We start from the raw sequence: 27,338 nt of genomic DNA, 5'->3' as shown, positions 1-27,338 counted from the left end.
TTGTCTTGGATTGTAAACATAACCGAGTCACTGAGTTGTACCTTCGAGCAAAGTACTTAAACTTACTTGCTTCACTAAATGTTCAGCCGTAAAAATGAAAAATGTACTGTCTGCATAAAGGTGTGTGCAACTCCAGGGCATTATCACTTTAAACAGACAATATACAATACCTGTGTTGGCCAGAAGGTGTCAGTGTTATCAAATTTAATCACTGGAGCCAGAACAGCTTTCCATGCAACAAAATAACAAAATAATTTAACATATTATTCCCATAAAATCTGACATGAATAATCCATACAATGTCGATGATTTTGTTCTGTCGAATAAAATCGACATAACCCTGTTATTGGGTGGGGGGAAGGGGGGGGGAGGGTGGTTACCTTGGCAGCGCTGATCTGCTCCTTCCGGAACCTCTCCAGGGGGGTGATCAGGACATCGCCGGCGTTTTCGATCTGAAGGCAGGGTGCGAGAGAGAGGAAGAGTCAAACGGGCGGGGGGGCCCCTCCCTCCCTCCTCCGCGAAGCTACCTCAGCCATGTGCGTGTGTGAGTGCCCGTACATACAATAAGCCCCCACAGAAACGGCTTCACGGTTTCATCTTCAGAGAATGAATAACTGCACTGCTCCCCAAACACAATGAGAGAACAGACTGCACGTCCTCTGGGATGCACAGACAGGGTGAGGATGCGGTGTGAGGATGCAGTGTGAGGATGCACAGACAGCGTGAGGATGCAGTGTGAGGATGCACAGACAGTGTGAGGATGCACAGAGAGTGTGAGGATGCACAGACAGCGTGAGGATGCAGTGTGAGGATGCACAGACAGTGTGAGGATGCAGTGTGAGGATGCACAGACAGTGTGAGGATGCAGTGTGAGGATGCACAGACAGCGTGAGGATGCAGTGTGAGGATGCACAGACAGTGTGAGGATGCAGTGTGAGGATGCACAGACAGTGTGAGGATGCAGTGTGAGGATGCACAGACAGTGTGAGGATGCACAGACAGTGTGAGGATGCATTACATTACATTACAGGCATTTGGCAGATGCTCTTATCCAGAGCGACGTACAACAAAGTGATGCGGTGTGAGGATGCACAGACAGTGTGAGGATGCAGGGTGAGGATGCACAGACAGTGTGAGGATGCAGGGTGAGGATGCACAGACAGTGTGAGGATGCAGTGTGAGGATGCACACAGACAGTGTGAGGATGCAGTGTGAGGATGCACAGACAGTGTGAGGACCGTCTGTAGTGTGAGGATGCACAGACAGTGTGAGGATGCACAGACAGTGTGAGGACCGTCTGTAGTGTGAGGATGCACAGACAGTGTGAGGATGCACAGACAGTGTGAGGACCGTCTGTAGTGTGAGGATGCACAGACAGTGTGAGGGCTGCACAGACAGTGTGAGGGCTGCCTTTATGACAGGGTCACCGAGACCCAGACAAGACACAGGCTAATGTCTCAAACAAATATCTATATATATACATATATTTACACACACAAACACACACACACACACTCTCACACTGATAAAATAAAATGAAGATACATACGAATGCTTCTATAATAATGAGAGTGTAGGAGAGGGGATGCAAACCCACACCCTCCCGCCAGGAGCGCGCCCCAACACTAACCATGCGAGTTCTCTCGTCCTCCAGGTTCCGCAAAACGCCCGCAAACTCCTGCAGCGACCTCGCTGGGGAGGGAGGGAGGGAGAAAGTTCACACCTTAACATCACACCTTAACCTTAAAACAAAACAGGTGCAAATAATTTAATAAAAATGATTGAATAATTGAAACAAACTGCCTTCGCTCATTACTGCAGACACACCACTGTTCCGGTCATGTGATCCGGATTACTTTCAGGGGGTTAAAATGTCTCTAGCAAAGAGGAAGTGATCTCAGGTTCAAGCACGTTCCCCACGTCTTCCATGAAGCAAAGCACTCTGGGTACATTTGAGAACGTTCTACGGACTGCGACTCGAGTGTTATATTGTGTCGTTTCCATGCCGACAGGATGGTTTTGCTTCGCCGTCTCAGTTCGTCTCAGGGTGTGTCCACTCCAAACATCACAATACCTCTTTTAAACGGAGTGGCTCCTCGGGGCTGTCCTATTTAACTTATAAACAGTTACATAAGCGAGCCACACTGACTCTGCAACACATCCACTCAAAGGCCAGACAAAGAAGACCTTGATCTGGCATTGTGAGTCTCCGCCGTTTAGGATAACTAGCCTGATAACACGCTGTTTACACAAGACTGCTCTACAGCAGGGCTCTCAGACTCAAATCCTGGAGGGCCTCAGTGTCTGCAGGCTTCTGATGTGCTCCTGAACTTAAGCGATTGATCTCAGTCATTGATTGGCTGAAGTGTCTGCACGCCTTGTTTCCGAGGCCTAAACCGGTTGCTGATTGAAGGAAAAATCACAAAAAGTAACAGTGACTGGAGTTTGAGAGCGCTGCTCTGTAGGCTTTAGATGAATGAAATCAAAGTTCTTTGATTTGATTTCCCTCCCTGCACTAATTGAAATGGAAAGCATTGTGGATAAAGCAACAATGTGCTATTAACAGGAATAATTTTGTAAAATGGGATGGAACTACCGTAGCTTTTGAACTGGGAATTTTCAGCATGTTATTCTGTCCCAGTTTACGGTCATTTGAGGTGTACGATCACAAACAAAATGTGATTAGAATGTTCTTAACTGAACATTCTAATGCTGATGTCACAATCACTGCTGGTAAGTGAAAGCAATGGAGTTCTAGAACACTGGCTAGAATTCTGAAATAAAACCTAAGGGTTAAGATAAGGCCCATATAACCTGTGACGATGACTTCCCTGGAACAATAAAAAGTGTCATCGGGGGTGGGTTTTATATATATATACAGTGACAGAAACAGGAACTGTCAGGCCACTTCCCCGGCAGGGTGCTGATCAGCCAGGGAAGAGTTGGCAGACACGATGGAACAGCTTACCGATGCATATCTCATCATCCGTCTCAGCATCCCCGATGCACTGGAACTTGAATTCGTTCAGGGACTCTGCGAACTTCCTCTTGGCCGAGGACAGGTCTGGAGGAGAGAGGGAGGGGTTAAAATGGGGGTGGGGGGGACGGGGCTGTTGCCAGCCATCCACAGCTGTGGTAGGAAGGTGTGACATCAGCAGAGTACGCACGAGCACCAGGAATCCACGGCATGAGTCTATTTCAGGGGCAGTCTTTTTTTTTTTTTTTTTGATTCCAGCTCCAGAAATATGAAATAAACCCTCTGTCTTAAATCTTTTTTCATGCAGTTTAACACTGCATTCGCATTTGGAGCAATCTCACCAGAAACACAGCCACACAGCCGTTCCTTAAATAGGGTTCAGAGGTTGCCCTTGTAAAAAGCAGGTGGGAGAATATTACCCCCCCCCCACCTCGTGTTCTATGCACCACCCTATCGCGCTATGGCGCCGTAGCGCCGTCCTGAACGTCCGCAATCTCTCTCTTTCCCCGATAGCCGTCAGCGGCGAGAGGAATTTATGAAGAGACGTCGCAATTTAGCTCTAAATTGGAGACTGTAAAAAAAAAGAAAAAAAAGAAAAAAAAAACGGCTAAGCAGATTTAGCGATCGTTAACGGGAACGAGCTGGAAAACGTCTCGTCCAGGATTAGCGAGCGACGGCGCTAGCGTCGAACGCGTCGGCGATGCGCGTAAAAAAAAAAAGGGGGTTGTGGGAACCTCTTGACTGCCAGAATCCGATACGTGCTGCACCCCCAGACCTTTCCCATAGTGCACTCTGGGGCTTCGGCGTGTGATGTCGTAACTCTCCTTCAATCTTCATCACTTGGCACTTTTCGCTCGGCTCAGCCTCGACGCTCAGCGGGGCGCGTCAGAGGACGGGACGCGTCTGTTCTTAACACGGGTCGCTCGGAGTTCTGAGAAACGCGAGCCGGCGATCAGCGGGTCCAGGAAACGACGGAAAAAAAAAAAAAACAGTCGGAAAGGAATTTATCTCCCGGAAAAAAGACCGCGCAGGTGCAGTCAATTCCATAATAATTGGCACCCCTTGAGGAAAAATAAACAACACATTTGTTGGAAATTAATTCATAATTAGAAGATGTCTCATTTTGCCCGATTCCGCTGAATCGTTAATAAAGTACAATATTTGTCAGACGTGCAGGGAAATTAAGAGTGCATCTCAGCAAGGGTGCGATCTGTTTCGCACAGAAATTCTGTACATCTTCATCGAGGATGCCAATAATCCGGGAGCGTATGAATAACCGCAATACCTGCCAAAAATAACTGTATTCGTTAAAGTAGGTGGTAGAAAGACCATTCTATACTAGTATTCTTTCCTTAACGTTTCTGCTATGGTGTCCACAGCTACACGTGAGAGCAGCGCTTCTTGTGCGTATTGAGTAGATCTTTGCTGTGAAGTGTCACGGCCTATCTTCAAAGGGCAGCGATAAACGAAACAGAGGACCCTCTAAACGAAACAGAAGACCCTCTAAACGAAACAGAGGACCCTCTAAACGAAACAGAGGACCCTCTAAACGAAATGCAGGACCCTCTAAACGAAACAGAGGACCCTCTAAACGAAATGCAGGACCCTCTAAACGAAACAGAGGACCCTCTAAACGAAACAGAGGACCCTCTAAACGAAACGGAAGACCCTCTAAACGAAACTGAGGACCCTCTAAACGAAACGGAAGTCCCTCTAAACGAAACAGAGGACCCTCTAAACAAAACAGAGGACCCTCTAAACGAAACTGAGGACCCTCTGAAGGGGCCACCGAGCGGCAAAACTCCTTCCCCAAACGGTGCGAGACAGACGCTTGGATGTCGGCCCAACGACGCAGGCTAGCCGCGCTCGTTTGTGTTACAGGCGACGCGGAAACAGCGAAGCACAGCCAGCTACATGAAGCTGACATCAGAGCGAATCCGATCTGCAAAAGCAGCCCTCTCGCATGCTACCCTTACTGACGCTCGAGCAGGAGTCCTGATGTTCCTGCACCGTCCCTGGGAGCAGAGGAGGAAAATCTGGGTCTGGAAGGTTAAACTCCACCCCAGTGTTTTGTTACAATCACCTGGATTTGCTAATAAGCATAATTCATCAGCCAGGAGGCAGAACTAATTAGTGAAATCAGCATTCTAATTAGTTCATGGGTGGAAGAGACACATGGGCAGGACTTTTACTTTCTGAACCCTGAACTTCCCAAATGAAGCATGGGTTCGAATTCTAGCTGGTCCAGCTGCAGTGTTGTGCATTTAAAATCAAGAACTTTCAAATAAAAACAGAGTAGCGCAAATAAGTTCCTTCATGTTTAAAAAAAAAAAATTGTAGTGCTATATATATGGTATATGAAATGATGTATACAGAAGTACAGGCCTACTACACCTCACGGTACGGCACTCCCTATGAGAGTTCACTGAGTAAACTACTAGTGTTATGCAATGACCACAAAAACAAACATTTACTTTGAGGGTTGCCAGTTCAAATCCTGGATGGGAAACTTTTTTTTTTTTTTTGTGCGCCTGTGCACATGAATTTACTTAACCTGAATTGTTTCAGTGAAGTCAATGACAGTATCGCACGAATAACATGTTTAAAAAAATGCAAGCTATGCAAAAGCCCTTAGATAAGGCCATCTGCTAGGGCAATAAAAAAATGAGCTTCTTCAAACGATGTTATTCAATGTCTACCGATGATTTATTCCAAATGAGGGCTGGCCTGTTACAAATGCAACTAAAGCAACACCCTAATCGAATACACACCGAGCAGATCCTTTTCATGCAGTGCAAATGCTTTGTGCTGCTAAAAACAGAAGAAATATAATGAAGTAATACAGTGAATGGGCGGAGAACAGAACAAAACACGAGCAGTTCTCCGAAGCAAGCCCTCCAACCAACGGCTGGAAAACAGGAGAAGTTCTTCAGCTCGAGTCCTCTAACTGAAGTCTGAAAAACACGAGCAGTTCCCTAATGCGAGTGCTCAAACTCAAGTCTGAAAGGAGTGCCTTTGTAGCAAACAGGCTACACCCTTACAAAAATTGCCCCAGCTACTCCAGCTAAGTTATACTGTAGTTTAACTGTACAACGCCGTTAAAATGCAGTACAAAAAGGTTCTGCCTCATGAGGCTACTGCAAATGAAGCAGTGAAACTGCATTATTAGCAGCAATTTGAAAAACCAGCGTGTCGACAATATTGCATAATCCCGCAATAGCACTGACCGCAATAATTACGCTCATCACAACTACAGATGAACTGCCGTTAATTTTGCCGAAAAGGCAGAAGAGATACAGGGACTGCAAACCTTCAGAAGTGGGCTCTGTCCCCAGATTAAACAAGAATGGCTGAAAGGACGAGGACTGCATCACCGGTGGACAAAAACAAGCTTGGGTTCCATACCAAACATTACATGGCATTTAGCAGACGCTCTTACCCAGAGCGACTTACAACAAGTGCATCAGTTCAAAGTGCAGAGGTGCAAAAAAACACACTAGAGTGAAGTAAAGATCGTAGTGCCAGAAGTGACCACATAGATCAGGACTCCAACCCTGTAGGGTAACCTGTTGAGCAAATAAACAAAACAATCCTGCCAAGTACAAAACTAGCACTGAAATCACATTTGCCTAATCAGAATCAGACAAAAACAATCCGGCCAAACACAAAACTAACGAGATCGCATTAGCCTAACTAGGTACGTTGAGGTAAATAGAGTAGAGCTAAACTAGAGGCTAGGGAGGGGTGGGGAGGGGTGGGGAGGGGTGGGGAGAGGTGGGGAGAGGTGCAGCCTGAAGCGACACAGACAGGGCCGCGCTGCTGGAAAGCCTCAGACGAAACGGTCCGCGGGCGGACAAACAGCCTCGTTTACACAACGCGCCGCTTCCTCGGCCCGAGCTCTCTCGACGCGGGACGCGGCCCAACCGCGCGACCGGCTCAGAGACTGCGAAGCCGTGTTGCCGTGGAGACCGCAGGAAGCACGCCCTCTCGCCGAAATCAACGCCTCGAGCCGGGCGCCCCGAGCCCGCTTTTCTCTAAGGCCGCGCTGAGCTACAGAGTTATTTTTACTGTACGTACACACAACAGCAACGCGGCACCGCTAGGTGTTAATAACGCTACAGTGCGTCTCATTCCAAAACTAACACCCGCAGATAGCACCCCTTTGAGACACGACGTGACTGTCTGAGGGTAGAGAGAGGTGGGGGGTTTCCAAAAATGGCACCCACGTTCCTTTCTGCATCTCAGAGTAGTTCCTTTTTTTTTTTGGATCCCCAACTTGGTGGAGGATGTTACATTGACAAGCACCAGAAATCAAATTTTTCTGGTCAACAAGCAAAAAATAAATAAAAAATACACTTCAAATAACTCCAAAGCAGCCTGTACAGTAACATTATGCCTCCGTGGGTTCTATTTATGAATACTACCTGATCATTCTTTTTAAAAAATAAAAAAATGAAGTGTAATCTTATTCTAGGTTAGAACTAGCCTATTTCCAACGGCCAGGTAAACCAGTGCTCAAGGATATCGTGCCGTGGTCTTTTTCCGTTTCCGTTTCCTTCGTAGCCATCGCTACTCGGGTCCTAGGGAGCGAACGACTCGCGCTGTTTTGAGAAGGAAAGAAGTACCGGTAGCAAACACAAACACCGACTCTCATTGACAATGGAGATTAAACACTATGAAATAAATCTGCTTATTATGTAGAGCCTCTGGAAGCATAACATCCGTGGACACGACGCTTTAGAGTGGAGCCTGATTTATACTTCGTCGCGAGACCCTTGGGGTGACATAGCTCAGGAGGTAAGAGCGGTTGTCTGGCAGTCGGAGGGTTGCCGGTTCAAACCCTGCTCTGGGCGTGTCGAAGTGTCCTTGAGCAAGACACCTAACCCCTAACTGCTCTGGCGAATGAGAGGCATCAATTGTAAAGCGCTTTGGATAAAAGCGCTATATAAATGCAGTCCATTTACCATTTACCCTTTCGACGAGCGGCGCATGCGAAAAATAACATATTTTCAACTGGAAAAAAGTGTCGCGCACCACTAGAATTTTATGTCATGTCATAGAATTTTATGTCATGTCACAGAACTTCATACTTTGTGTTGCATCGGACAGCCAAATGGAACACCAAAACTCACTGTCATGGATACGTCGTTATTCACATACAGACGTACACATCAGCTGCTTGGCGTCTCGTTACCCCAGACAACAGAACAGCCCTTTGCCAAAGTATAAATGCAAAACGCAGCGCTTCCATTTCTGCTGCATGACACTTGTCGAAAGGGGTTGTACAACAAAGCATAAATCCGGCTTTACTTGAAGTGCAGAATCTGGCTTTAGACCAAAAACTCTGAATGCTCTGATACCCGTCACTGATGTCTGGGCCACTTAAAATCGCATTAACGTGTCATTTTAAAAAAACTCCAAAAAAGTGAATTTTCCCTTTAATTTAGAGCAATGACTAAGCAAGGGTTACTCGCTTCCATCACTCAGACGGCATCGGGAGATCGGCCTTTGTTGGAATCAAAGGCAAGTGTACAAATGTAAAGCTTCTGTTCATCCGTCAAACACTTAAGGACAAAGCGAGCAGTGTTTAGACTGAAACCGACTGCGGGCTTTAGCCTTCTTTTGTGGTGCGTGCTCATGTGAGGGAGGGGGAACGGAGAGAGAGACAGAGAGAGAGGGGGAGAGAGAGAGAGAGAGAGAGAGAGAAGGGGGAGAGAGAGCGAGAGAGAGAAAGTGAAAGAAAGAGAGGAAGAGAGAGAGAGAGACAGAGAGACAGAGAGAGAGAGAGAGAGAGAGAGAGAGAGAGAGAGAGATAGGCATGTTGTTTAACAGAAGTCTCCACAGCTCCAGGCTGTTTTGGCACTGAAATTCCACGTGCCCAAGAGCCAGAGGAAGGATAACAGAGAGAAGCTAAAAATAAGCCACCCCGGCGACTTGCCTATCCCCCCCCCCCACCCACCCGCCCACCCGTCCACCCGCCCAACCACCTCCCCAAAACCTCGGCCCCTCCTCATTTCGTTTGAAAAATCCCCTTCATTCTTCTCCCACAGTGTCCTCTGTATTCCCAGCGCTGCCGGCGCACAATGGAACACTGCCGTCCAGATCCGGAACCGCGAAACAAAGTCGCCGACTGTGCAGAGAGGGCAAGACCGAGCCGGCACACCTGACCCTTGGGGAACACCCGAACACGACCAGCACAGTGCGGTTGACCAAAAAAACTCAGCTTCCTTCTTTTTTTTTGATATTTTAAAGGAACTGACGATGATTAAAGCTGCGTCATTAAAAAATAAATAAAACGTTTTTTTAAGATTCTGCTTCTCAGAAATGACTGCGGAGGGCTAATGAGCAGGCCTGAATAAAGACATGGTAATGAGTGTCATTTTTGCGCCCGGGACGTGGGGGCCAAAGAGGTCACCGGAGGAGAAATTTCAAGCCCAACGCTTCGGACTGTCATTCTGTGCTTCGGATAGAGTTCTCAGGTTTTCTGTCCCAAGATAACGGGAGCTCGCTCACAGTACCATTACATTACATTACATTACAGGCATTTAGCAGACGCTCTTATCCAGAGCGACTTACACAACTTTTACATATCATTTTTACATTGTATCCATTTATACAGCTGGATATATACTGAAGCAATTCCGGTTAAGTACCTTGCTCAAGGGTACAACGGCAGTGTCCTACCCGGGAATCGAACCTGCGACCTTTCGGTTACAAGCCCGGTTCCTTACCCACTGTGCTACACTCCGTCCGTACCGTTTGAGAGAATTCAGACAATAAAACCAGCATTCCATTAAATTACACTCCTCAGCTTTTTTTAGTAGGCAGCCTTGCCCAAGGAAACTTACATGAACAATTCTGACAATGTAATACGCAATATTATAAACATTAATTATTTAGTGCTCTGGACAAAGCCAATGTCTTTTACATGTCATATACGTTTTTTTATAGTTCTTTCTTTGGTTTCCCTGTTGGATAATGTTAGAGGTATAGCTGTGTAAAGATGGGTTATATGTCTAGAGGCGCCTTTTTTGTTACAATGCAAATTCTTGTTTGTTAGGTTAACGTCACACTTATTGGTCATAAATGGGCCTGTTTGCCTCCTTGGTGATGCTGCATTTTTATATTCCTGAGAGTCACAGTCCTCCATTACTGTAAGTCGCTCCGGGTAAGAGTGTCTGCCAAGTGACTGTAATGTAATGTAGTGTAATGTGGTGTAATGTTTGAAGATGAAGCCCAGAAGTACTGACTGTACCAAGCGTCGGATCGATATCGCTTACGTGTGAAAATGAGACCACTTCACTGTATAGTTCTATATCTTCATCTCCATGGAGACCTTTGTGATTTCCACATTTTCAACAAGCAGAGAAAGATCCACCTCAGCAAACTTTTATTTTCTACTCTCTCACTGCCTCCCTCTCTCTCACTCTCTCACTCTCTCACTCTCTCACTCGCTCACTCGCTCACTCACTCTCGGACGAGCCAGAACGACGGCCAACCAAGCCAAGCTTTCCCGCGGCAGCCCAACGCAACAACCGTGGAGCGCTGGGAGAAACGCAGTTCGGAAAAATACCGCAACGCACCGTCGGAAAACTGCTCTTCCAGACGCCTGCAGTGTGTGGCTCCGATGGCAGGGAGTCGCCGCTCGACGCAAAATCGCCGAAAGCGCTCCTTCCCTGTAGCATAACGCCTAGCGCCTAGCGCATTCCAGTACCGCAGGGCATGATTGGCGGTCTGTAAACCACACGGCGCTGCGCTTGTTGGGTGTGGCATCGAACCCGCGCACAGCCCATACATAGAGACAAGCTGTAAATCATCACCACGGCCGGGGAGAAAGGGAACATTGTTTTTTATTTGGGGGGGGGAGGGGGGGGACCCGGATAGAATATACGCTTCGGAGAAACCGCAGTGGTGCATTAGTCATTTTGCCTCGACGGATGCCCTTTACCCCCCCCCCACCCCCCCCCATACTTCTCCATTCAGGAGCTGAACATTTACTGAAATTCAGACTCAGCCGTGCGGACCTCGCTGGAGGGCACAGTTACACTGCCCACACAGGAAGTGGACCCGCAACTCCGTTTTACAGGCAAGGTTCCTTAATCCCAGCGGCACATGAGAACTACAGTACCCATGATGCATTACAAGACAAACAAAGCATTATTAGCATCTTTACCCCTCTGCATAGCACTTAAAGCTATGCTTGCAAATACCCTAAAAGCTATGTGGTAATTCAATGTACTCCACAGCCAAAGACATTGACCCATTTTCCCATCATGCCTTATTTTCAGTTGAAGTCTTCAGTCTGAGTGATGCACTGTAAACATAGTACAGTGCATTTGACTATGCCTTTCCTGTCATAGTAGGATTTTTGTGCATATCAAGAAACTGCATACAGTATATTTACAGCTACCGTAGATCAACTTTACCAAATTAATTAGCTAGTTTTTTTCCATGCGCCGCAAATCTGAAAAGTCACTCTACGGACCTTGGCTTTGCTTTCTCTAATTTGACATAAAACCAAATAAGCTGAATTTCATGCACCATTAAACTGGCTGAATGTTACAGTCCCATACAGATATGAGGAAAAGACAGGAATGGGATGTGAGGGAAAGACGGGAATGGGATGTGAGGGAAAGACGGGAATGGGATGTGAGGGAAAGATGGGAATGGGACGTGAGGGAAAGATGGGAATGGGATGTGAGGGAAAGATGGGAATGGGACGTGAGGGAAAGATGGGAATGGGACGTGAGGGAAAGAGGGGAATGGGATGTGAGGGAAAGACGGGAATGGGACGTGAGGGAAAGACGGGAATGGGACCGGAGAGGCAGCGTGCAGCTCCACATTCCTGTACTCCGTCTGAACATTTTTTCCACTCAGGATGGGAGGTTAATGAAAAGCACACTGGCGCGCGTGCATGTGGAGCCAAACCTGTATTTTCAGCAGAAGGCTCATTTGCCTCAACATCAAAACAAGCACCTGTGCGGGAAAAATGTATTTTACTCTGCACTTCCCTGGATGTGGAGTGTAGTTCAGAGCATAGAGCATAAATCAGAGGCTAGCTGGGAGTACAGTTCAGAGCGTAGTTCAGAGTGTAGTTCAGAGTGTAGTAAGGAGCGTAGTTCAGAGCGTAGTTCAGAGCGTAGTAAGGAGCGTAGTTCAGAGTGTAGTTCAGAGTGTAGTTCAGAGTGTAGTAAGGAGCGTAGTTTGGAGCGTAGCTCAGAGTGCAGTTCGGAGCATAGTTAGGAGTATAGTTCAGAGTACAGTTCAGAGCGTAGTAAGGAGCGTAATTAGGAGTGTAGTTCAGAGCGTAGTTAGGAGCGTAGTTCAGAGCGTAGTCAGGAGCGTAGTTAGGAGCGTAGTTCAGAGCGGGCCTATCAGACGCCAGGAAGGACACAGTGCAGTTGGATGAGCACCAGAGGCCGAAGGGACCCAAATCTCCTTTTCGTTTTTTCCCCAGGGCCGGTAGCCTCTCTCTCACAGTGCACGGGAGGTCAACGCAGCCGCTGGAACAGGCTGATTACGCTCCGCCGCGCCAACTTCAGCATTCCCAGCAGCCACGGGACAATGCCAGGAGACGGATGACCTCACAACATTTCAGCAATTACCCCACTAAATCTGTAACGAAACATCATTTCAGGACACAGATATGCCCGTAATTCTGCACGGAGGAGAAGGGAGAAAGGAGAAATACTGAATCAAAAAATGTTCTGGTTTTAGGGGTGCGTGCATCTTTTCCTGCACCATGCACCGTGACTGTGCGTGCATGCGGTGCATTTCAAAAGCAGGCCCCAAAGAGCGCAACCTGCAGTTTTTACATTCACGGTTTTCATCCACCCAAAAGGGTGGGGCTTGGCAGAACTGGCAACCCTTCATCTCACCGGCGAGCTCAACTTAAACCACTTCCTGCACACTTGACATTTAAGTGAATCTGTCAACCTGTCCAGAAACACGTTAAAACATGTGTTTTACTGTACAGAACTACGCCTACCATCATTCTCACTTTACTTTACCATTTCACTGAACGTTTCCTCACAATTCTATAACCACAGGAAGAGCGTGTATTTCCAGTTTTGGCAGCAGAGTAGTATAATGCGTAAGGAGTTGGTCTGATAACCTGAAGGTCATAGGCAAGGTACTTAAACTGCACTGCTTCAGTATAGGCTATATCCAGCTGTATAAATGGATGCAATGTAAAGGTTGTGCAAGTCGCTCTGGATAAGAGCGTCTGATAAATTCCTGTAACGTAATGTAATGTAATGAAGTTTATATCAACGGAAAGCACACTCCTTTTTTTATTCTCACACATACTGGGCTTTTGTGCTAGCTAAGCAGGGGCAAATGGCGACGTGAGTGAACTAAAATTGTGAATTAGCCCTAAATAATCACAAGCGGTCTCCCGCAGTTTTCTCATCTGACACCTGGGTTCGCTCACCGCCGTCAAGAGTTATTGCTGAGCTCTGGCCTCCTGCCACAAACGGCCTCAGAATTGTGGAACTGTACGCCAACTGCCAGTGCCGAACATTTAATGAGGATGTGAAGGAAAGTTCTGTTTAACGTACAACCCACAAGCTGGCTCACACTCTGGAGGAGAGGGTAGAATTATAATTCTAACAGAGCTGGATAAAGAAAATATTATGACGAACTGTCATATTGAAAACTGATGATTATCAGCACACCCCCTTGGTCTTTTCCCCCCCCAAGAAGGGTACTTGAAGTTGATTCAGCTTTCCGGGGCCGAACGTCCATTTGCGGTAAATGTGACAGCGTCATTGGCTACTGCTGGAAAACAAACTGCCAACGGCACTCCTGATTCGTCCAAAAAACCGACTCAGTTTCCTCGCAAGCATCAGCCTCTCTCTGTTATGTAATGCGACTGGGGATGGGGGGGGGGGGCGCCATAGCCCCCCAAGCTCTGGACTGCAGCCGCGTGCGATCGAAGCTCTTTCCCTTTCACACACTCGCCAATCAAAACATGGCCGCTCACCGTCTACGCTCATCCCCGCGGGACCGAACAGGCTCCTGAACCACAACAAAAAAACAAAAAAACGTTTTTTAAATTTTTACTGGTTCTACTCACGGCGTCAGGCCATAACATTCCACTTTGCCCCCTGATGTGGTTAAAAAAATGCAAAAATGGAGCCAAGCGCTCCCAGTCTGCACCTCCCAGGGTCTTCTCCAACAAGCGTCTGCCAAAATTCCCAACTCCCCCCCTCCCCCCCCCCCCCGCTGGAGGAGCACACTGACCTACATTCCGCCCGGTGAGAGGAGCGAGAAGGAGACGGGGAGGGAGGCATCGGGGCGCGCGAATATTAGCCGGTAAGCCCCGCCCCCTACAGCCCGCCCGCCCCACTGCCCGTCCCAGCCAGGCGCACACCCAGGGGCGCGTGGCGGAGGCGTGCGGTCCGTGCGCCGTCTCCTCTCCGCGCGCGCCCGCTGTCCTTAATCGCTCCCGCGTGTGTGAATACCCGCGCTGGCGGTCTCACCTTCCTGGGAGGAGCCGCACGGAGAGACCGCCGCGTTCGCGGGGCGCTGGACGCAGGGCGCTGCGGCAGGGCGGGGGGAAAAAAACAGCTTCTCCCCACAGGACGGCAGGGACGGGCCTGACAGCGGTGCCGCCCAGTTAGCTTCCCTTCTTCAGCCTGAAAGCCACAGGAACAGGTACAGGGCACTGGGAGCCTGAGCACACCCTGAACACCGAAGACTGTAACACTGACTGACTAAGACCATCAGCACGTGCAAAATCAATACCTGGCCAATGACTATGTTACTGATCACTGGTTGTGTTGCTGGTGTTGCTTGTGCTAAAAGGTTCTGCACATGCTAAAGCTCCTAGGTTACACAGCGTGTCTGTTTCACCAGCAGGCCCAATCAGCTCTGTCTGGTGGCTTTGGAATGCCCCAGATACAGAATTCTGATCTGATCCTTTCATGTGACTGTGACATCATTGTGACTGTTCTGTCTGATTTTGATTTATCCATGTCATTGTAGCATCACTGCAACTGTTCCATGTGATTGTGACTGTTCCGTGTGATTGTGACATCACTGTGACTGTTCTGTGTGGCGGCGACTGTTCCGTGTGATTGCGACACCGCTGTGACTGTTCCGCGTGATTGTGACATCACAGACAGGGCGGCGCGGCTACGGCGACAGAGACCATGCTGCATCGATTGCCCCTTTGGAAGTGAGCGCACGCACATGCACACGCAACATCGCACACGCAACTCACACAAAGCTAGGGCCGCATCAGACGCGCAGCTGGGACAGAAGAACGCCGCCGAGCGCCAGATGAAGGCGCCCTTTGTTTTTCGGTCAACAGCTGGCTTTCATCACATGTGCGTGTGTCAGCAGGGAGGCCGGGGGCAGGGGCACGGAGCGGTGCTCTGCCAAACCAGGGGGCAAGGCCTGTGGGGCGTACGGGGTGAAGCGACCCGGGTCAGGCCCGGCCCGGCCCGGTTCCACCCCTCCAGTGACTCAAAACCCCTCCATTTTAGAGACCCAGAGAGGCCACGTGCCAACCCTGACCCCCCCCAATACACCCACTCCAAACCCCCGAAGGACAGAGTCAATTAAGGCGCAAAAAGCCTGGAGGGGCTCCATGGCATTAAAGCCGGTTTGAAAGCCGCACGTTGACCATCGAAACTGAAAGAGAAAGAGAGAGAGAGAGAGAGAGAGAGAGAGAGAGAGAGAGAGAGCGAACTTTCCGCGAACACTTTAACAATGCCTGACTAAACCCAAGACAACAAAGGGCAATTATGAGCACAAAGGCCCTCATTAGAGCACACCGTACTGCAGGAGGGGAGCGGCACGCCGCACACTGCAGCTATAATGCCTGCGGACCGAGAGCACGGACTGGAGCTAAAGAGAGAGAGAGAGAGAGGGAGAGAGAAAGAGAGAGAGAGAGAGAGAGAGAGGGAGAGAGAGAGAGAAAGAGAGAGAGAGAAAAAGCAGGACAGAGAGAGAGGGAGAGAGAGAGAGAAACAGAGAGAGAGAAAGCCCCCCCCATTGCTCTCCTCTCTCTCTCTCTCTCTCCCCCTCTCTCTCTCTCTCTCTCTCTCTCGCATCTATTCTCCCGTCCGCGCCCGCTGCACAATGCTCGGCTGCATTGCTCTGGTCTCCTAGCGACCGGCACAAAGCCGCTGCCCCGATGAACGGGCTCTCTTTAAAAAAAAAAAAAAAAAAGCGCCCGGAATTCTTTTCCGGAGTTTCTGACATCGCCACGGCAGCCGCTGCTGACACAGCAGCGCTAAAAAAAAAAAAAGAAAAAGAAAAAAATATGGAGGTTTCTAGGAAGAGGAAAAAAATAAAGGAAAAAAAAGAGAAATCGTTCAAAGGCTCCTGAAAAATCGTAGGACCACGTCAAAGGACTCCACGGCCGTAGTAAAACTTTCCATGCTTAGATTTGAGTTTTTGTTTTTCCTGCTCCCCTCCTAGAATGTGCTGCTGCAAACCTAAAATTGCCGCTCTCTGCAAAAAGTCCGTCCAGCAGCGCCGTGGAACTCTCAAAAAGAGTTCCAGTACTGAGGGGGGAAAAAATATATATATATATAAAAATACAACAGCAGAGAAAAAATTATGTTTAGAGCTAGCGGGTTTAACGCAACCGAAGAAATGGCGTAAAAAAGGAAGGTGGCACACGAGCGCTTTCTCCAGAGCTGAAGGGGAACGCCTTCAGCCAGCGAGGGCGTTTGGGACACCGGGGTCGGGGACGCAAGGCCTGAAGGCCTGGCCCGGGGCAGATTTCAGACTGGGCAAAGTCCGGCCTACGAGCGAACCCTCCCCTCACACACACACACACACACACACACACACACCCTCGTCTCGACCTCAGTGTCACACTCCCACACGGAGGGTATAACGACCCATTCATTCCAGGAAGAAACCGGGAATTTCTGCGAGAAGGGAAAAAAAAAAAAAAAAAAGAAAAAAAAAAAGTCCCAGGGAATTTTTTGGGAGATTTTCTTGCTGGTGTGTTGGAGCGGGTTTGTGAGTAGGGGGCCGGACGGAGGCAGAACCGTACGGGACGTACAGTAGGTCTTCAAAAGAAGCTGTTTTTTTTGCACAACGTGACGCAAACACAGGAAACCACGCAGCAGAAATTCAGGGCCGTTGGTTCTGGGCCAGGGGAAGTGGCTGGAAGTGACTCTGCAGGGTGATTTGGGGGGGGGGGGGGGTGTGCCTAGCGGAACAGACCCCCCCCCCTCCCCCACCCCACCCCACCCACCATCGGCTACCCCACGTGCAGCCACGCGCTTCCGCACATCGGTGGATTTGCAGAAGTCTCGCCCTCCGGCTCGAATAGCAGTAGGCCCGAGCGGGAGCTCACAGGGGGGTTACTGTAGGGCACCGAAAACACACCGGCCCAGCCAGAACAGCGCCCATTGTTCTGGCTCACGGCACTGAGAACGGGGTCACCTGCCTCCACAATGTGCTGCATAGATGGATTCGGTTTCCCCTTTCCAGTCCGGGACAAAGGCGTTCGGCTAAAAACTGGGGGGGGGTGGGCTGGTATTGTGCACTCCACACAGGAGTCCTCCTGCAGACCATAGAGTATCTGTATAGGCCATAGACCTTAGAGTGTGTGTACAGAAGATCATAGAATATCCGTATAGGAGACCATTGAGTATTTGTACAGGAGACCACAGAGTATAAGCCATCTTGCTCTCTGTAAACATCAGTCCAGCCAGCGAGCCGACAAGCCAATGAGCCATTGAGCCAAGCAGCCCACCTCCTGGTTGATTCACAGTCAGGATACACATTTTTTAAAGTGACTATGTTTCAGGCTTCATATCCCATTTGCATAGCACATTACTGTCAGAGCAGCAACAGATATTTTCTGTATAGTGTATTTTATAATTACCTCGCCCATTTTACAATTGCCCATATTGACTTCAACATGAAATAGGCACACAGTTTAGTGAAGGGGCATTGACATGAAATGACGGTAGAAAGCAGTACTCAGCAGAGTTTCCCCAGAACGATCTTAACCTCACAGAAGAACAGACCACACAGGTTTTACAATTTCAGTATAACTGCCATCGTAAAAGAGGTACTAAAGATAATGTAGCAAAAACAACTTCAAAAAAATCCTAAATATTCCTAGGAAAATGTGCTAAATTAATCTTTAGTCTTTAAAGTATGCACTTAAACAAGTTTCAACATTTCTTTAATAACCCAACTAATCAGGGAGGTATTTATTAGCCATTGAAGCTACATGATTAGGGTGTTTCTGTTTAAGTGTGATGTTTTGGGGGTGCACTGGGGTGATGTTTTATGGTGAGTTAGAGAAATGTTTCGTGGTGAGTTGGGATGATGTTTTGTGGTGAGTAGGGGTGATGTTTCGGGGTTGAGTTGGGGTGATTTGTTGGGTGAGTTAGAGAGATGTTTCAGGGTGAGTTGGGGTGATGTTTTGGGGTTGAGTTGGGGTGATGTTTTGTGGCGAGTTGGGGTGATGTTTTGTGGCGAGTTGGGGTGATGTTTCGGGGTGAGTTGCGGTAATCTTTTGGGGTGAGTTGGGGTGATGTTCTGGGTTGAGTTGGGGTGATTTTTTGGGTGAGTTAGAGTGATGTTTCGGGGTGAGTTGCGGTAATTTTTTGGGGTGAGTTGCGGTAATGTTTTGGGTGAGTTGGGGTGATGTTTCATGCTCACTGATGTCATGATATTTTCTCTCTCTCTCTCCCCCGCCTTTTTCTCCGGCTCCTCCGTGCAGCTGTTAATAAGTCACCCCCGGCAACGCGAGCCAGAGGAAAGGGGCGGAGCTTCTCCTGAGACAAGCAGACAGTGGACACCCCCCTCCCGCCTCCTCGGGGGGGGGGGGGGGGCGGCTGAAGGTCACTCCAGGTCAGAGGGATAGTTCCCGGCACCCAGTGCGCGTTTGGACATGGCCCCGCCGGAGGGCCACAGCTGTCCCAGCATGCACCCCGTCAGCTGAGCTACCCGCCCGCGGGCGTCCAGCACTCCGCCGCTCATTCGGCCGAAAAACTGCCTGGCAACAGGACCGCCCACCAACCAATCACACTCCTGCACTTAAACCCACTTCTCATCACCGCTCGGGCCGCCAATTAAATTCTACTCAAACGCACCTATGAAATTCCAAAGGTACCTACAAAAGGTCATCTGAAGTACCTACGGCAGCTACTCAAAGGTATGGATGAAATTCCACTCAAAGGTCGTCTGAGCTGTTTGCATGTAAACCTTGCACAGCAACAGCACCTCGCTTCGATAATGAGTGACACCGTAGGGTCATATAAAATCCTTCCTTTCCTGTTTCTACCACCGAGGAAGCGAGACAACAACGCAAGACAAACAATACCGGCTTCAAACGCCGGTGACCAGGACCAATCACAACACAGTCCTCTGCGGTCACTCAACCTGCGGTGATGTCCACGCAATGGACAGCGTCTTCATTTTCTGCATCGACAGCGTCCAGTAAACAGAACGCTGCCAGCGTTGCGGTTATTTCTCTGAGTTTCTCAGAAAGCTGTTCGGGGCCCGAGCCGTGCCCCTGCTCCTACGTTACATCACTTCCTGTGTTTTATTTATGTGTGTTTTTTGCGGCCCTGGGCCACTGCTCCGCGCGGGGTGAAGGCTGCGAGCGGGTCTGCAAACACATCCGTATGGGGCGACATAGCTCAGGAGGTAAGAGCGATTGTCTGGCAGTCGGAGGGTTGCCGGTTCAAACCCCGCCCTGGGAGTGTCGAAGTGTCCCTGAGCAAGACACCTAACCCCTAACTGCTCTGGCGAATGAGAGGCATCAATTGTAAAGCGCTTTGGATAAAAGCGCTATATAAATGCAGTCCATTTACCATTTACATCCGCCGTCGGCAGGATCGCCGCGGCGACGGGGGCCGAGAGCGACGACGCAGCGGCCTGGGCGCGAAAAAGACACGACGCCTTCCAGCGCTCGACACGTACGCAGGAGCCGCGCCGCGTCTTATCATACCTTATATGGCCTTTGTGTGTCGAACCAGCCCGCCTTAGCGACGTGGGTTCCACTGAAACTGAAATTAACTGAAACGCGGTCAAAAATGGAAACGCTGACAAAGCACTGCAAGAGCTGCACATTTACATATAATTACATGCGGCTTGGAAAACGAGAAGTCGCTCCGCCGTTCAACGTGTTTTCTCACGCCGTTTCGCACGCGAAGCTTCACGTCCACAGCCTTCAAGACTCACGCTCGTTAAGGAACCAAATCGCGCTCGTGCTGTCCTCGCTAAATGCCCAATCTGGCCCGTGTAGTCTGGCCAACTCGCGGCCGTCCAATCTGGCTGGCCAATGGAAAGCCGCGCTCGTCACCACATGACTAAGGCGTGCTGAGTGTTGAGGTGCCCGCTTGGCCAGCACACCTCACCCACAGATGGTTTGCGTGTGAAGACGGGTTTCCGTTCTGTGAAGATACACGTTGGGTATGACCTAAAATACGGTCTCTTTGAAGTAATCCCTACTGCAATTCCAAAGTTTCCTTCAAAAACTTCACACTCCCTCACGTCTGTGAGACACTGTCAAGGAAGAGAACCTCAGTTTTTTTTTTTTTTTTCTTTTTTTTAGGACACTTTTTGTCCGCCATTTTGAAATCGGCATTTACGTCTCAGAGGCACCGCCAACCGCTCCCCAGCAAGCGGTTCCACTGGAGCTTAGACCCCCAAAACCCCAACCCCAAACCCAACCTCACCCACTGACAACACTCTGGACCGTGTCGGCTGCACACTTTGCTGGGCGCACAGCTCTGCAGGACTCACAGAATCCTGAGCGGTGTTTATTGAACTGGGCCCGGTTCCGTAGCCGTGGGTTCGGGAGCCTCCCGTGCGGGACCAGCGGGCCTGGAGGTCCGCTCCCTCCTCGAGCGGCGCCCCGGAGCCCGCCCGGGCGCCATGTTTGCACAGAACCCTTAAAAATGTGCCTTTCGGAAGACGGGCCGGCCGCAGAGCTCTCGTTTCTGTCAATAGCGGGGAAGAGTGAGGCTACGCAGAAGGCCTCATTGATTCCGCGGCATTAGAACGATCAAGAAAACTAAAACTAATTATGCCGAGAGAGGTCAACCCATGGTTTGGAGACCGTGTGCTTGAAAAACTCAAGGGAGTCCATTTTCATTTCATTCCATTTTCCTCTGTTCATGGCATAAAATTAATATTTTTTTTCCCCTCCTTTTTTTTTTTTTTTTTAAATGAAACTTGAAACATTTATTTCCAGAACTCAGAGTTCTTTTTCACGCAAAATGCCAGTGGTTTTTTCATGTTTAATCACATGAGCTTTTCTGCTTGTTCTCTTGAAAAGCTGTAAGCTTGCGGTCTCGTTCCAGCCCCCGGGGGTACAGACATCACCACCTTTCTCTCCTTTCGATCCCGGGCCCCCCGGCGAAGCCCGCTACGGACGATTCCCGAAGACTGCGGTTCGACGGCAGAATTCCCGACTGTTCCACGGGGGGGGGGGGGGCAAAAGCGCTGGTCGCTTGGGGAGACACTTGACCCCCAAGCGTCCGACTGTTGCCAGGGCGATCCTGACCCCATTACATCAGCTCGCGTTGCGGCCCGGACGCCGCTGACGGGACCTGGAGGGACGTGGTGAGGAGCGTGGCGAGGCATGTGAGGGCGTGGAGAGGCGTGGTGGAGGAGTGGGGCGTGGAGGAGCGTGTGAGGGCGTGGAGAGGGCGTGGTGAGGAGCGTGGAGAGGGGTGGTGAGGGTGGGAGGGCGTGGTGAGGGGGTGGTGAGGAGGGCGGGGCGTGAGGGGCGTGGTGAGGGTGGGAGGGGCGTGGTGAGGAGCGTGGTGAGGCGTGGTGAGGAGGGCGTGGTGAGGAGCGTGGTGAGGAGCGTGGCGAGGGGCGTGGTGAGGAGCGTGGTGAGGGGTGTGGTGAGGAGCGCGGTGAGGGGCGTGGTGAGGCGCGTGGTGAGGGGCGTGGTGAGGAGCGTGGTGAGGAGCGTGGTGAGGAGCGTGGTGAGGAGCGTGTGAGGGCGTGGTGAGGGCGTGGTGAGGAGTGTGCGAGGGGCGTGGTGAGGAGCGTGGTGAGGGGCGTGGTGAGGGAGCGTGTGAGGAGCGTGGTGAGGGCATGGTGAGGAGCGTGGTGAGGAGCGTGGTGAGGAGCGTGGTGAGGGGTGGTGAGGGCGGGTGGAGAGGAGCGTGGTGAGGGGTGGTGAGTAGCGTGGCGAGGGGCGTGGTGAGGGCGTGTGTGAGGGCGTGGTGAGGGGCGTGGTGAGGAGTGTGGTGAGGAGCGTGGTGAGGGGCGTGGTGAGGAGCGTGGCGAGGAGCATGGTGAGGAGCGTGGTGAGGGGCGAGGGGCCTGGTGAGGAGGAGCGAGGGAGCGGTGAGGAGCGTGGTGAGGGGCGTGGTGAGGGGCGTGGTGAGGAGCGTGGCGAGGGGCGTGGCGAGGAGCGTGGTGAGGAGCGTGGCGAGGAGCGTGGCGAGGAGCGTGGCGAGGAGCGTGGCGAGGAGCGTGGCGAGCGCGAGGCTGAACGCGGCGGTGCCGATATGTCCGTGGCGGCGCGGTCGTTCACTTTCGCACCGGTAACCAGAAACCCTGGTGTGCGCGTGGAGCGAGGTATGCTCGGTCCTTTTGAAAGTAGACGTGAAAGCGTCAAAAGGATGTAACACAATCGACAGTCATAGACCTTGGTAAATGTAGCCTAGTACAGGGAGCGTTCTGATGAATTCAAGATGAGGCACATCGACGAAACAGCGTTCAAATGGCCGTGAGGACGTGTGTGGTGATATTAAATGGAAGCCATGATGTAATATTGTGATAGGATCTGTCTAGAGGGAGAGAGAGGGAGTCTGACAGTGAGAAACACCAAGATTCACTCCTCCTTTAATGGTTGCCCAGGGCTATGAAACAAGTGCAAAAAAAAGTACAATATGTGCGAAGCATAAAAATGAGTCCAATTTTTAAATGAAGTGAAAAATTCAATGGTCAAAGGGGGAAAAAAAATATCACAAGTCATTTGGCATGAGTTTATAAAAGTTTTAAGTGACAGTGGAGGGCTCTTGCAAATGGAAATCCCCACTGTACAGCCCACTGTCTTGCACAGGAAGTGATCCATTTACGCAGGAAGTGATCCACTTAGCCCCTGTAAGCCAACGCAGACCCACTGAGAGAGAGAACCATAACAACACGCCTCAATCTGACCTCGTGCTCTTTGCAGTAAAACAGAGTCACACAAATCAAAAAACTTCACACAAACCAAAAACTCACACTGATCCTTCCTTAGCCCCAAACCAGTGTGGTGTGCATGTGCAGTGCGTGTGGTTGTGGTTGTGCATGCGAGTGTGGTGTGTGTATGTGCATGCAGTGGTGCGTGTGATATGTGCTGGAGTAGTGGTGTGTGTGCTGAGTGTGCATGCGAGTGTGTGTGGTGTGCTGTGATGTGTGTGTTGTGTTGCGAGTGTGTGCGTGTGTGTGTGTGTGTGCGAGTGCGTGCGAGTGTGTGTGCATGCGTGCGTGTGTGTGTGTGTGTGTGTGTGCGAGTGTGTGTGCATGCGAGTGCGTGCGTGTGTGTGTGTGTGTGTGTGTGAGTGTGTGTGTGTGTGAGTGTGTGTGTGTGTGCGAGTGTGTGTGTGGCTACATGGGAGATGACTGTGCTATCAGGGCAGCATAAGTGGCTGTATGTAGTTGCATGTGGAACATTTTCTATCTAAAGAGGGTGTCAGCCCATGTGTGTGCCTGTGTGTCTTTTTCTGTGTGCGCGTGTGAGTGTGTGTGCATGTGTGTGCGTACTTTTCTGTGTGTCTGTGTGTGTGCGCGCATGTGTGAGTGTACGTGCGTGCGTGCATGTGTGTGTGTGTATTTTTCTGCGTGTGTGTGCGTGTGCGCATGTGTGTGCGTGTACTTTTCTACGTGCGTGCGTGCATGTGTGTTCGTGTGTGTATTTTTCTGTGTGTGTGTGTGTGTGTGTGTGTGTGCGCATGTGTGAGTGCGTGTGTGTGCGTCAGTGTGTCAGTGTGTGTATGTGTGTGTGGTGATTTGTTGTGTGTGTGGTGTGTATTTTCTGTGTGTGCGTGCGCATGGAGGTGTGTGTGTGGTGTGTGTGCGTGCATGTGTGTGATGTGTATTTCGTGGTGTGTGTGTGTGTCGATTGGTGTGTGTGTGCGTGCATGTGTGTGTGAGTGTGTGTCTGAGAGAGAGACCTTTTTATGAATTCCCATACTGAGCTGTTTAAGTTACAGCAGAGGGTGCTCTTATCTGAGCGAGACGGGGGGGGGGGAGATGGGGGAGGGTCTACGATGCGCTGGAAACAGCCTGGCACTGATAAACAGAACTAGGGCAGAGCAGAGTGCTTTCTCCATCTCTATCTCTCCCTGTCTTTCTCTCTCTGTCTCTCTCACTCTCTTTCAATTCTTCTCTCTTGTCTCCTCGCCTCCTCTCTCTCTCTCCCATCTTCTTCTCTCTTTCCTCCTCTCTCTCCTTCTCTCCACCCTGTCACTTCTCTCTCCGTCTGTCCCTCTCTCTCCCCGTCTCCCCTGACCTGACAGCGCGCGCCCGCAGGCCGCTGAAGGAGGACGGAAACTGTGCGTGAGACCGGCCCATGTGACCTCACCGCCATCACGCTGCAGGCGTGTGTGTGTGAGAGAGAGAATGTATGTGTGTGTGTGCGTGTGCGAGAGTGTGTGTGTGTGTGCGTGTGAGAGAGAGAATGTGTGTGTGTGTGTGTGTGTGTGAGAGAGAGAATGTATGTGTGTGTGTGAGAGAGAGTTATGTGTGTGTGTGGTGCGTTTTGGTGTGTGCGAGAGTGTGTGTGTGTGTGCGTGTGAGAGAGAGAATGTATGTGTGTGTGTGAGAGAGAGTTTATGTGTGTGTGTGCGTGTGTGTGCGAGAGTGTGTGTGTGTGTGCGTGTGAGAGAGAGTGTATGTGTGTGAGTGTGTGTGCGAGAGTGTGTGTGTGTGCGTGTGAGAGAGTGTATGCGTGTGAGTGTGTGTGCGAGAGGTGTGTGTTTGTGTGTGTGTGAGAGAGTGTGTGTGAGTGTGTGCGAGAGTGTGTGTGTGTGTGTGTGTGTGTGTGTGTGTGTGTGTGTGTGTGTGTGTGTGTGTGTGAGAGTGTGTGTGTTTTGAAATAAAACCAAAACCGGGGCAGAGCACTGTGCAATAAACAGCACCAATATTCAGAACATGATGATGATGATGATGATGATGATGATTATTGATGCTAATGAAGATTTATGATTTACATATAATTACGTTTATTTTCCACCTGTCATCATAGGACCTTAATGAAGAGGGGGACCTCATCTGAACCTCATCCGGTCGCTCGCTCGCAAGCGGAGGGGGGAGGAGAAGAGTGGAGGGGTGTGGGGAAAAAAGAAGAAGAAGAAAGAAGAAAAAAAAGAAGAAGAAGAAGAAGAAGAATCCTTCCTGGCAAAAAAACGTCCAGCCGCATTTTTGAATCGCGACCGTTAGCTTTGGCTGCCGCTAACGGAATCCCCGCCGCCCGCCAACGCCTGAGCGCCGGGCGATGCAGGGGGGGCCCAGATCGCGGTGGGGAAAAAAAAGCCGCAGAGAAATTACCGTGATTCCCCATTCCCCCCCCCCCCCCCGCGGCTGGACGGTTAACCGTCAACCGTCAACCGTTTCACTTTCTTTTTTAATTCTGTTTCCATCACCACATCTGCGTTCAGAGAGAAAGAGAAAGAGAAAAAAAAGACAGACAGACAGACAGAGCGAGACAGTGTTCTGAAAAAAAAAAAAAAATGATGTGCGCTCTAACTGGAAAAATGATTCGCTAATTGGGAGGCACTGGCGCGCTCCTAACATTTGCAACACAGGACCTGGTGTGCTGCTTGGAAAAAATGTTAGCATGGAGCCCTCACTCACTTAATACCAGATTAAAGATATGACCAGCCATGAAGCTGCAATCTAAATTACTCTCCAGTTATGGAGAAGGCCAAGGTCTTTGAGGGAAACACCTTATGTAAACATCTGCAGGAGATATGATTCTGCAGAAACGGGTCACAACACTCAACAACACAGAATATGAAGGTAACTGAACTGCACAGCAGTTTTTTAACAACTTATTAATGTCATAAAAGATATATGTACTGCACTTGTGGAGATTAAATGCCCAGTTACAAATTTTTTTTAAATGTCTTTTGATGGTTCCTGATTTTAGGCTAAAAAAAAAAACCAACAAAAATAAACCTGTTAATGTTACCCGCAAACAACAACTGCCAACAGCAGCCCCTCCGTGTAAAGCAGACACAGAGTCAGAAGTAAGATTAAAACAGCCGTCGGAAATGTAAAACACTGAAAAGACGCTACGCTAACCCAGGTAAAGTGCACGGCATTCATGGAACAATGACACGGGCATCTTCCCCCAGGGCATGTAACAAACACATTTTTCATACTCCAATATTTCTTGACTTCCAAGGTCAAGAAGGAAACGTTCAACTTATTCCAAGTTACAATTTCACATTGTATTTCGCAGTAATAAATGCTGGATTACCAGCGTCTTCCTCAAAGCAAGGCCCCAGAGTTCCCGCAGTCTTTGACCTGGACCACCCATTAGGTTACTGATTAATGTGTTTACTAAACCGTTTAATTAAGCAGCCCTCCGGAAGCAGAGTCTGAGCTCTGCCGTAAACATTTAAAACAGGAAACGCAGGAGCAGGAGCTCGCTCTGAAGGCCATTTGTCGGAAATTAAATTAGCCCACTGGTGTTCGGGAGCAGGCCAAAGTGCTGCAGTCACGTTACGGGGTGGTGTCGGCCAAATCTGAGGTGCCAGACGTTAAGAGAATATCGCATTCGAGGGACAACAGTGCGTTCCTCTACCCATCTCCTCTGCCTATGTGATGGGGGTTGAGCCGGATTCCTGACAATGACGGAAACTCGCTGTGACCCCCCCCCGCTCCTCCCCTCTTTACAGTGCAGTAGCCGGGGATGTGGGGATGGGTGGGGGGGTCACAGCAAGGGTGGGGGGCACGGTCTGCGATGGTTATTTTTGGAGCGAGATTGAGAAAACGGCCGGGAGCAGCTCCTGCTCTCTCCCTCTCTCCCTCTCTCTCTCCCTCTCTTTCCCTCTCTCTCTCGCTCGCTCCCTCTCCCTCCCTCTCTCTCCTCCTCCGCCAGCGTGTTGCGGTTTGTTTTGATTGGCCGGCGCTGCTGCGGCGTTGGCCCTGCGCGGCTGGATAAAACACAGCGGGAGCGCAGCGGCGGGGGGGTGGGGGGTAAGGGGGTGGAGGAGCCCCGTGGAGCGAGGGTAATTTAGAGACCCCGGCAGACCTGGCAGGCTGTTTCTGCAGACGCACAGAAGCACCCCCCCCCCCCAGGGGCGGGGGGTTGGGGCCGACAGAAGCCAAATCCACCACGACAACAGCCAAGTCAATAACTGACAACACTGAGATCTCCAGAGCGGCTGCATTATTGCTTCAGTACACACTTTCC

At 50.1% G+C, this 27,338-nt stretch overlaps 1 protein-coding gene across 1 annotated transcript in view; it reads right to left on the bottom strand.

The window, feature by feature from the left end:
• The window catches only part of LOC135262728 (rho GTPase-activating protein 26-like), an 88,103-nt gene that overhangs the window by 49,393 nt on the left and 11,372 nt on the right, over nucleotides 1–27,338 (bottom strand). The window contains exons 2-4 of the mRNA XM_064349897.1: nucleotides 2,969–3,064; nucleotides 1,631–1,692; nucleotides 381–452 (exon numbers count right to left, since the gene is read on the bottom strand). Coding sequence (XP_064205967.1) covers nucleotides 381–452; nucleotides 1,631–1,692; nucleotides 2,969–3,064 — 230 coding nt within the window. The remainder of the gene's footprint in view (nucleotides 1–380; nucleotides 453–1,630; nucleotides 1,693–2,968; nucleotides 3,065–27,338) is intronic.

Source organism: Anguilla rostrata, chromosome 9 (genome assembly GCF_018555375.3).
Source record: "Anguilla rostrata isolate EN2019 chromosome 9, ASM1855537v3, whole genome shotgun sequence".
NCBI classification, from domain to species: domain Eukaryota; kingdom Metazoa; phylum Chordata; class Actinopteri; order Anguilliformes; family Anguillidae; genus Anguilla; species Anguilla rostrata.
This window is presented reverse-complemented; position numbering and strand designations above follow the sequence as displayed.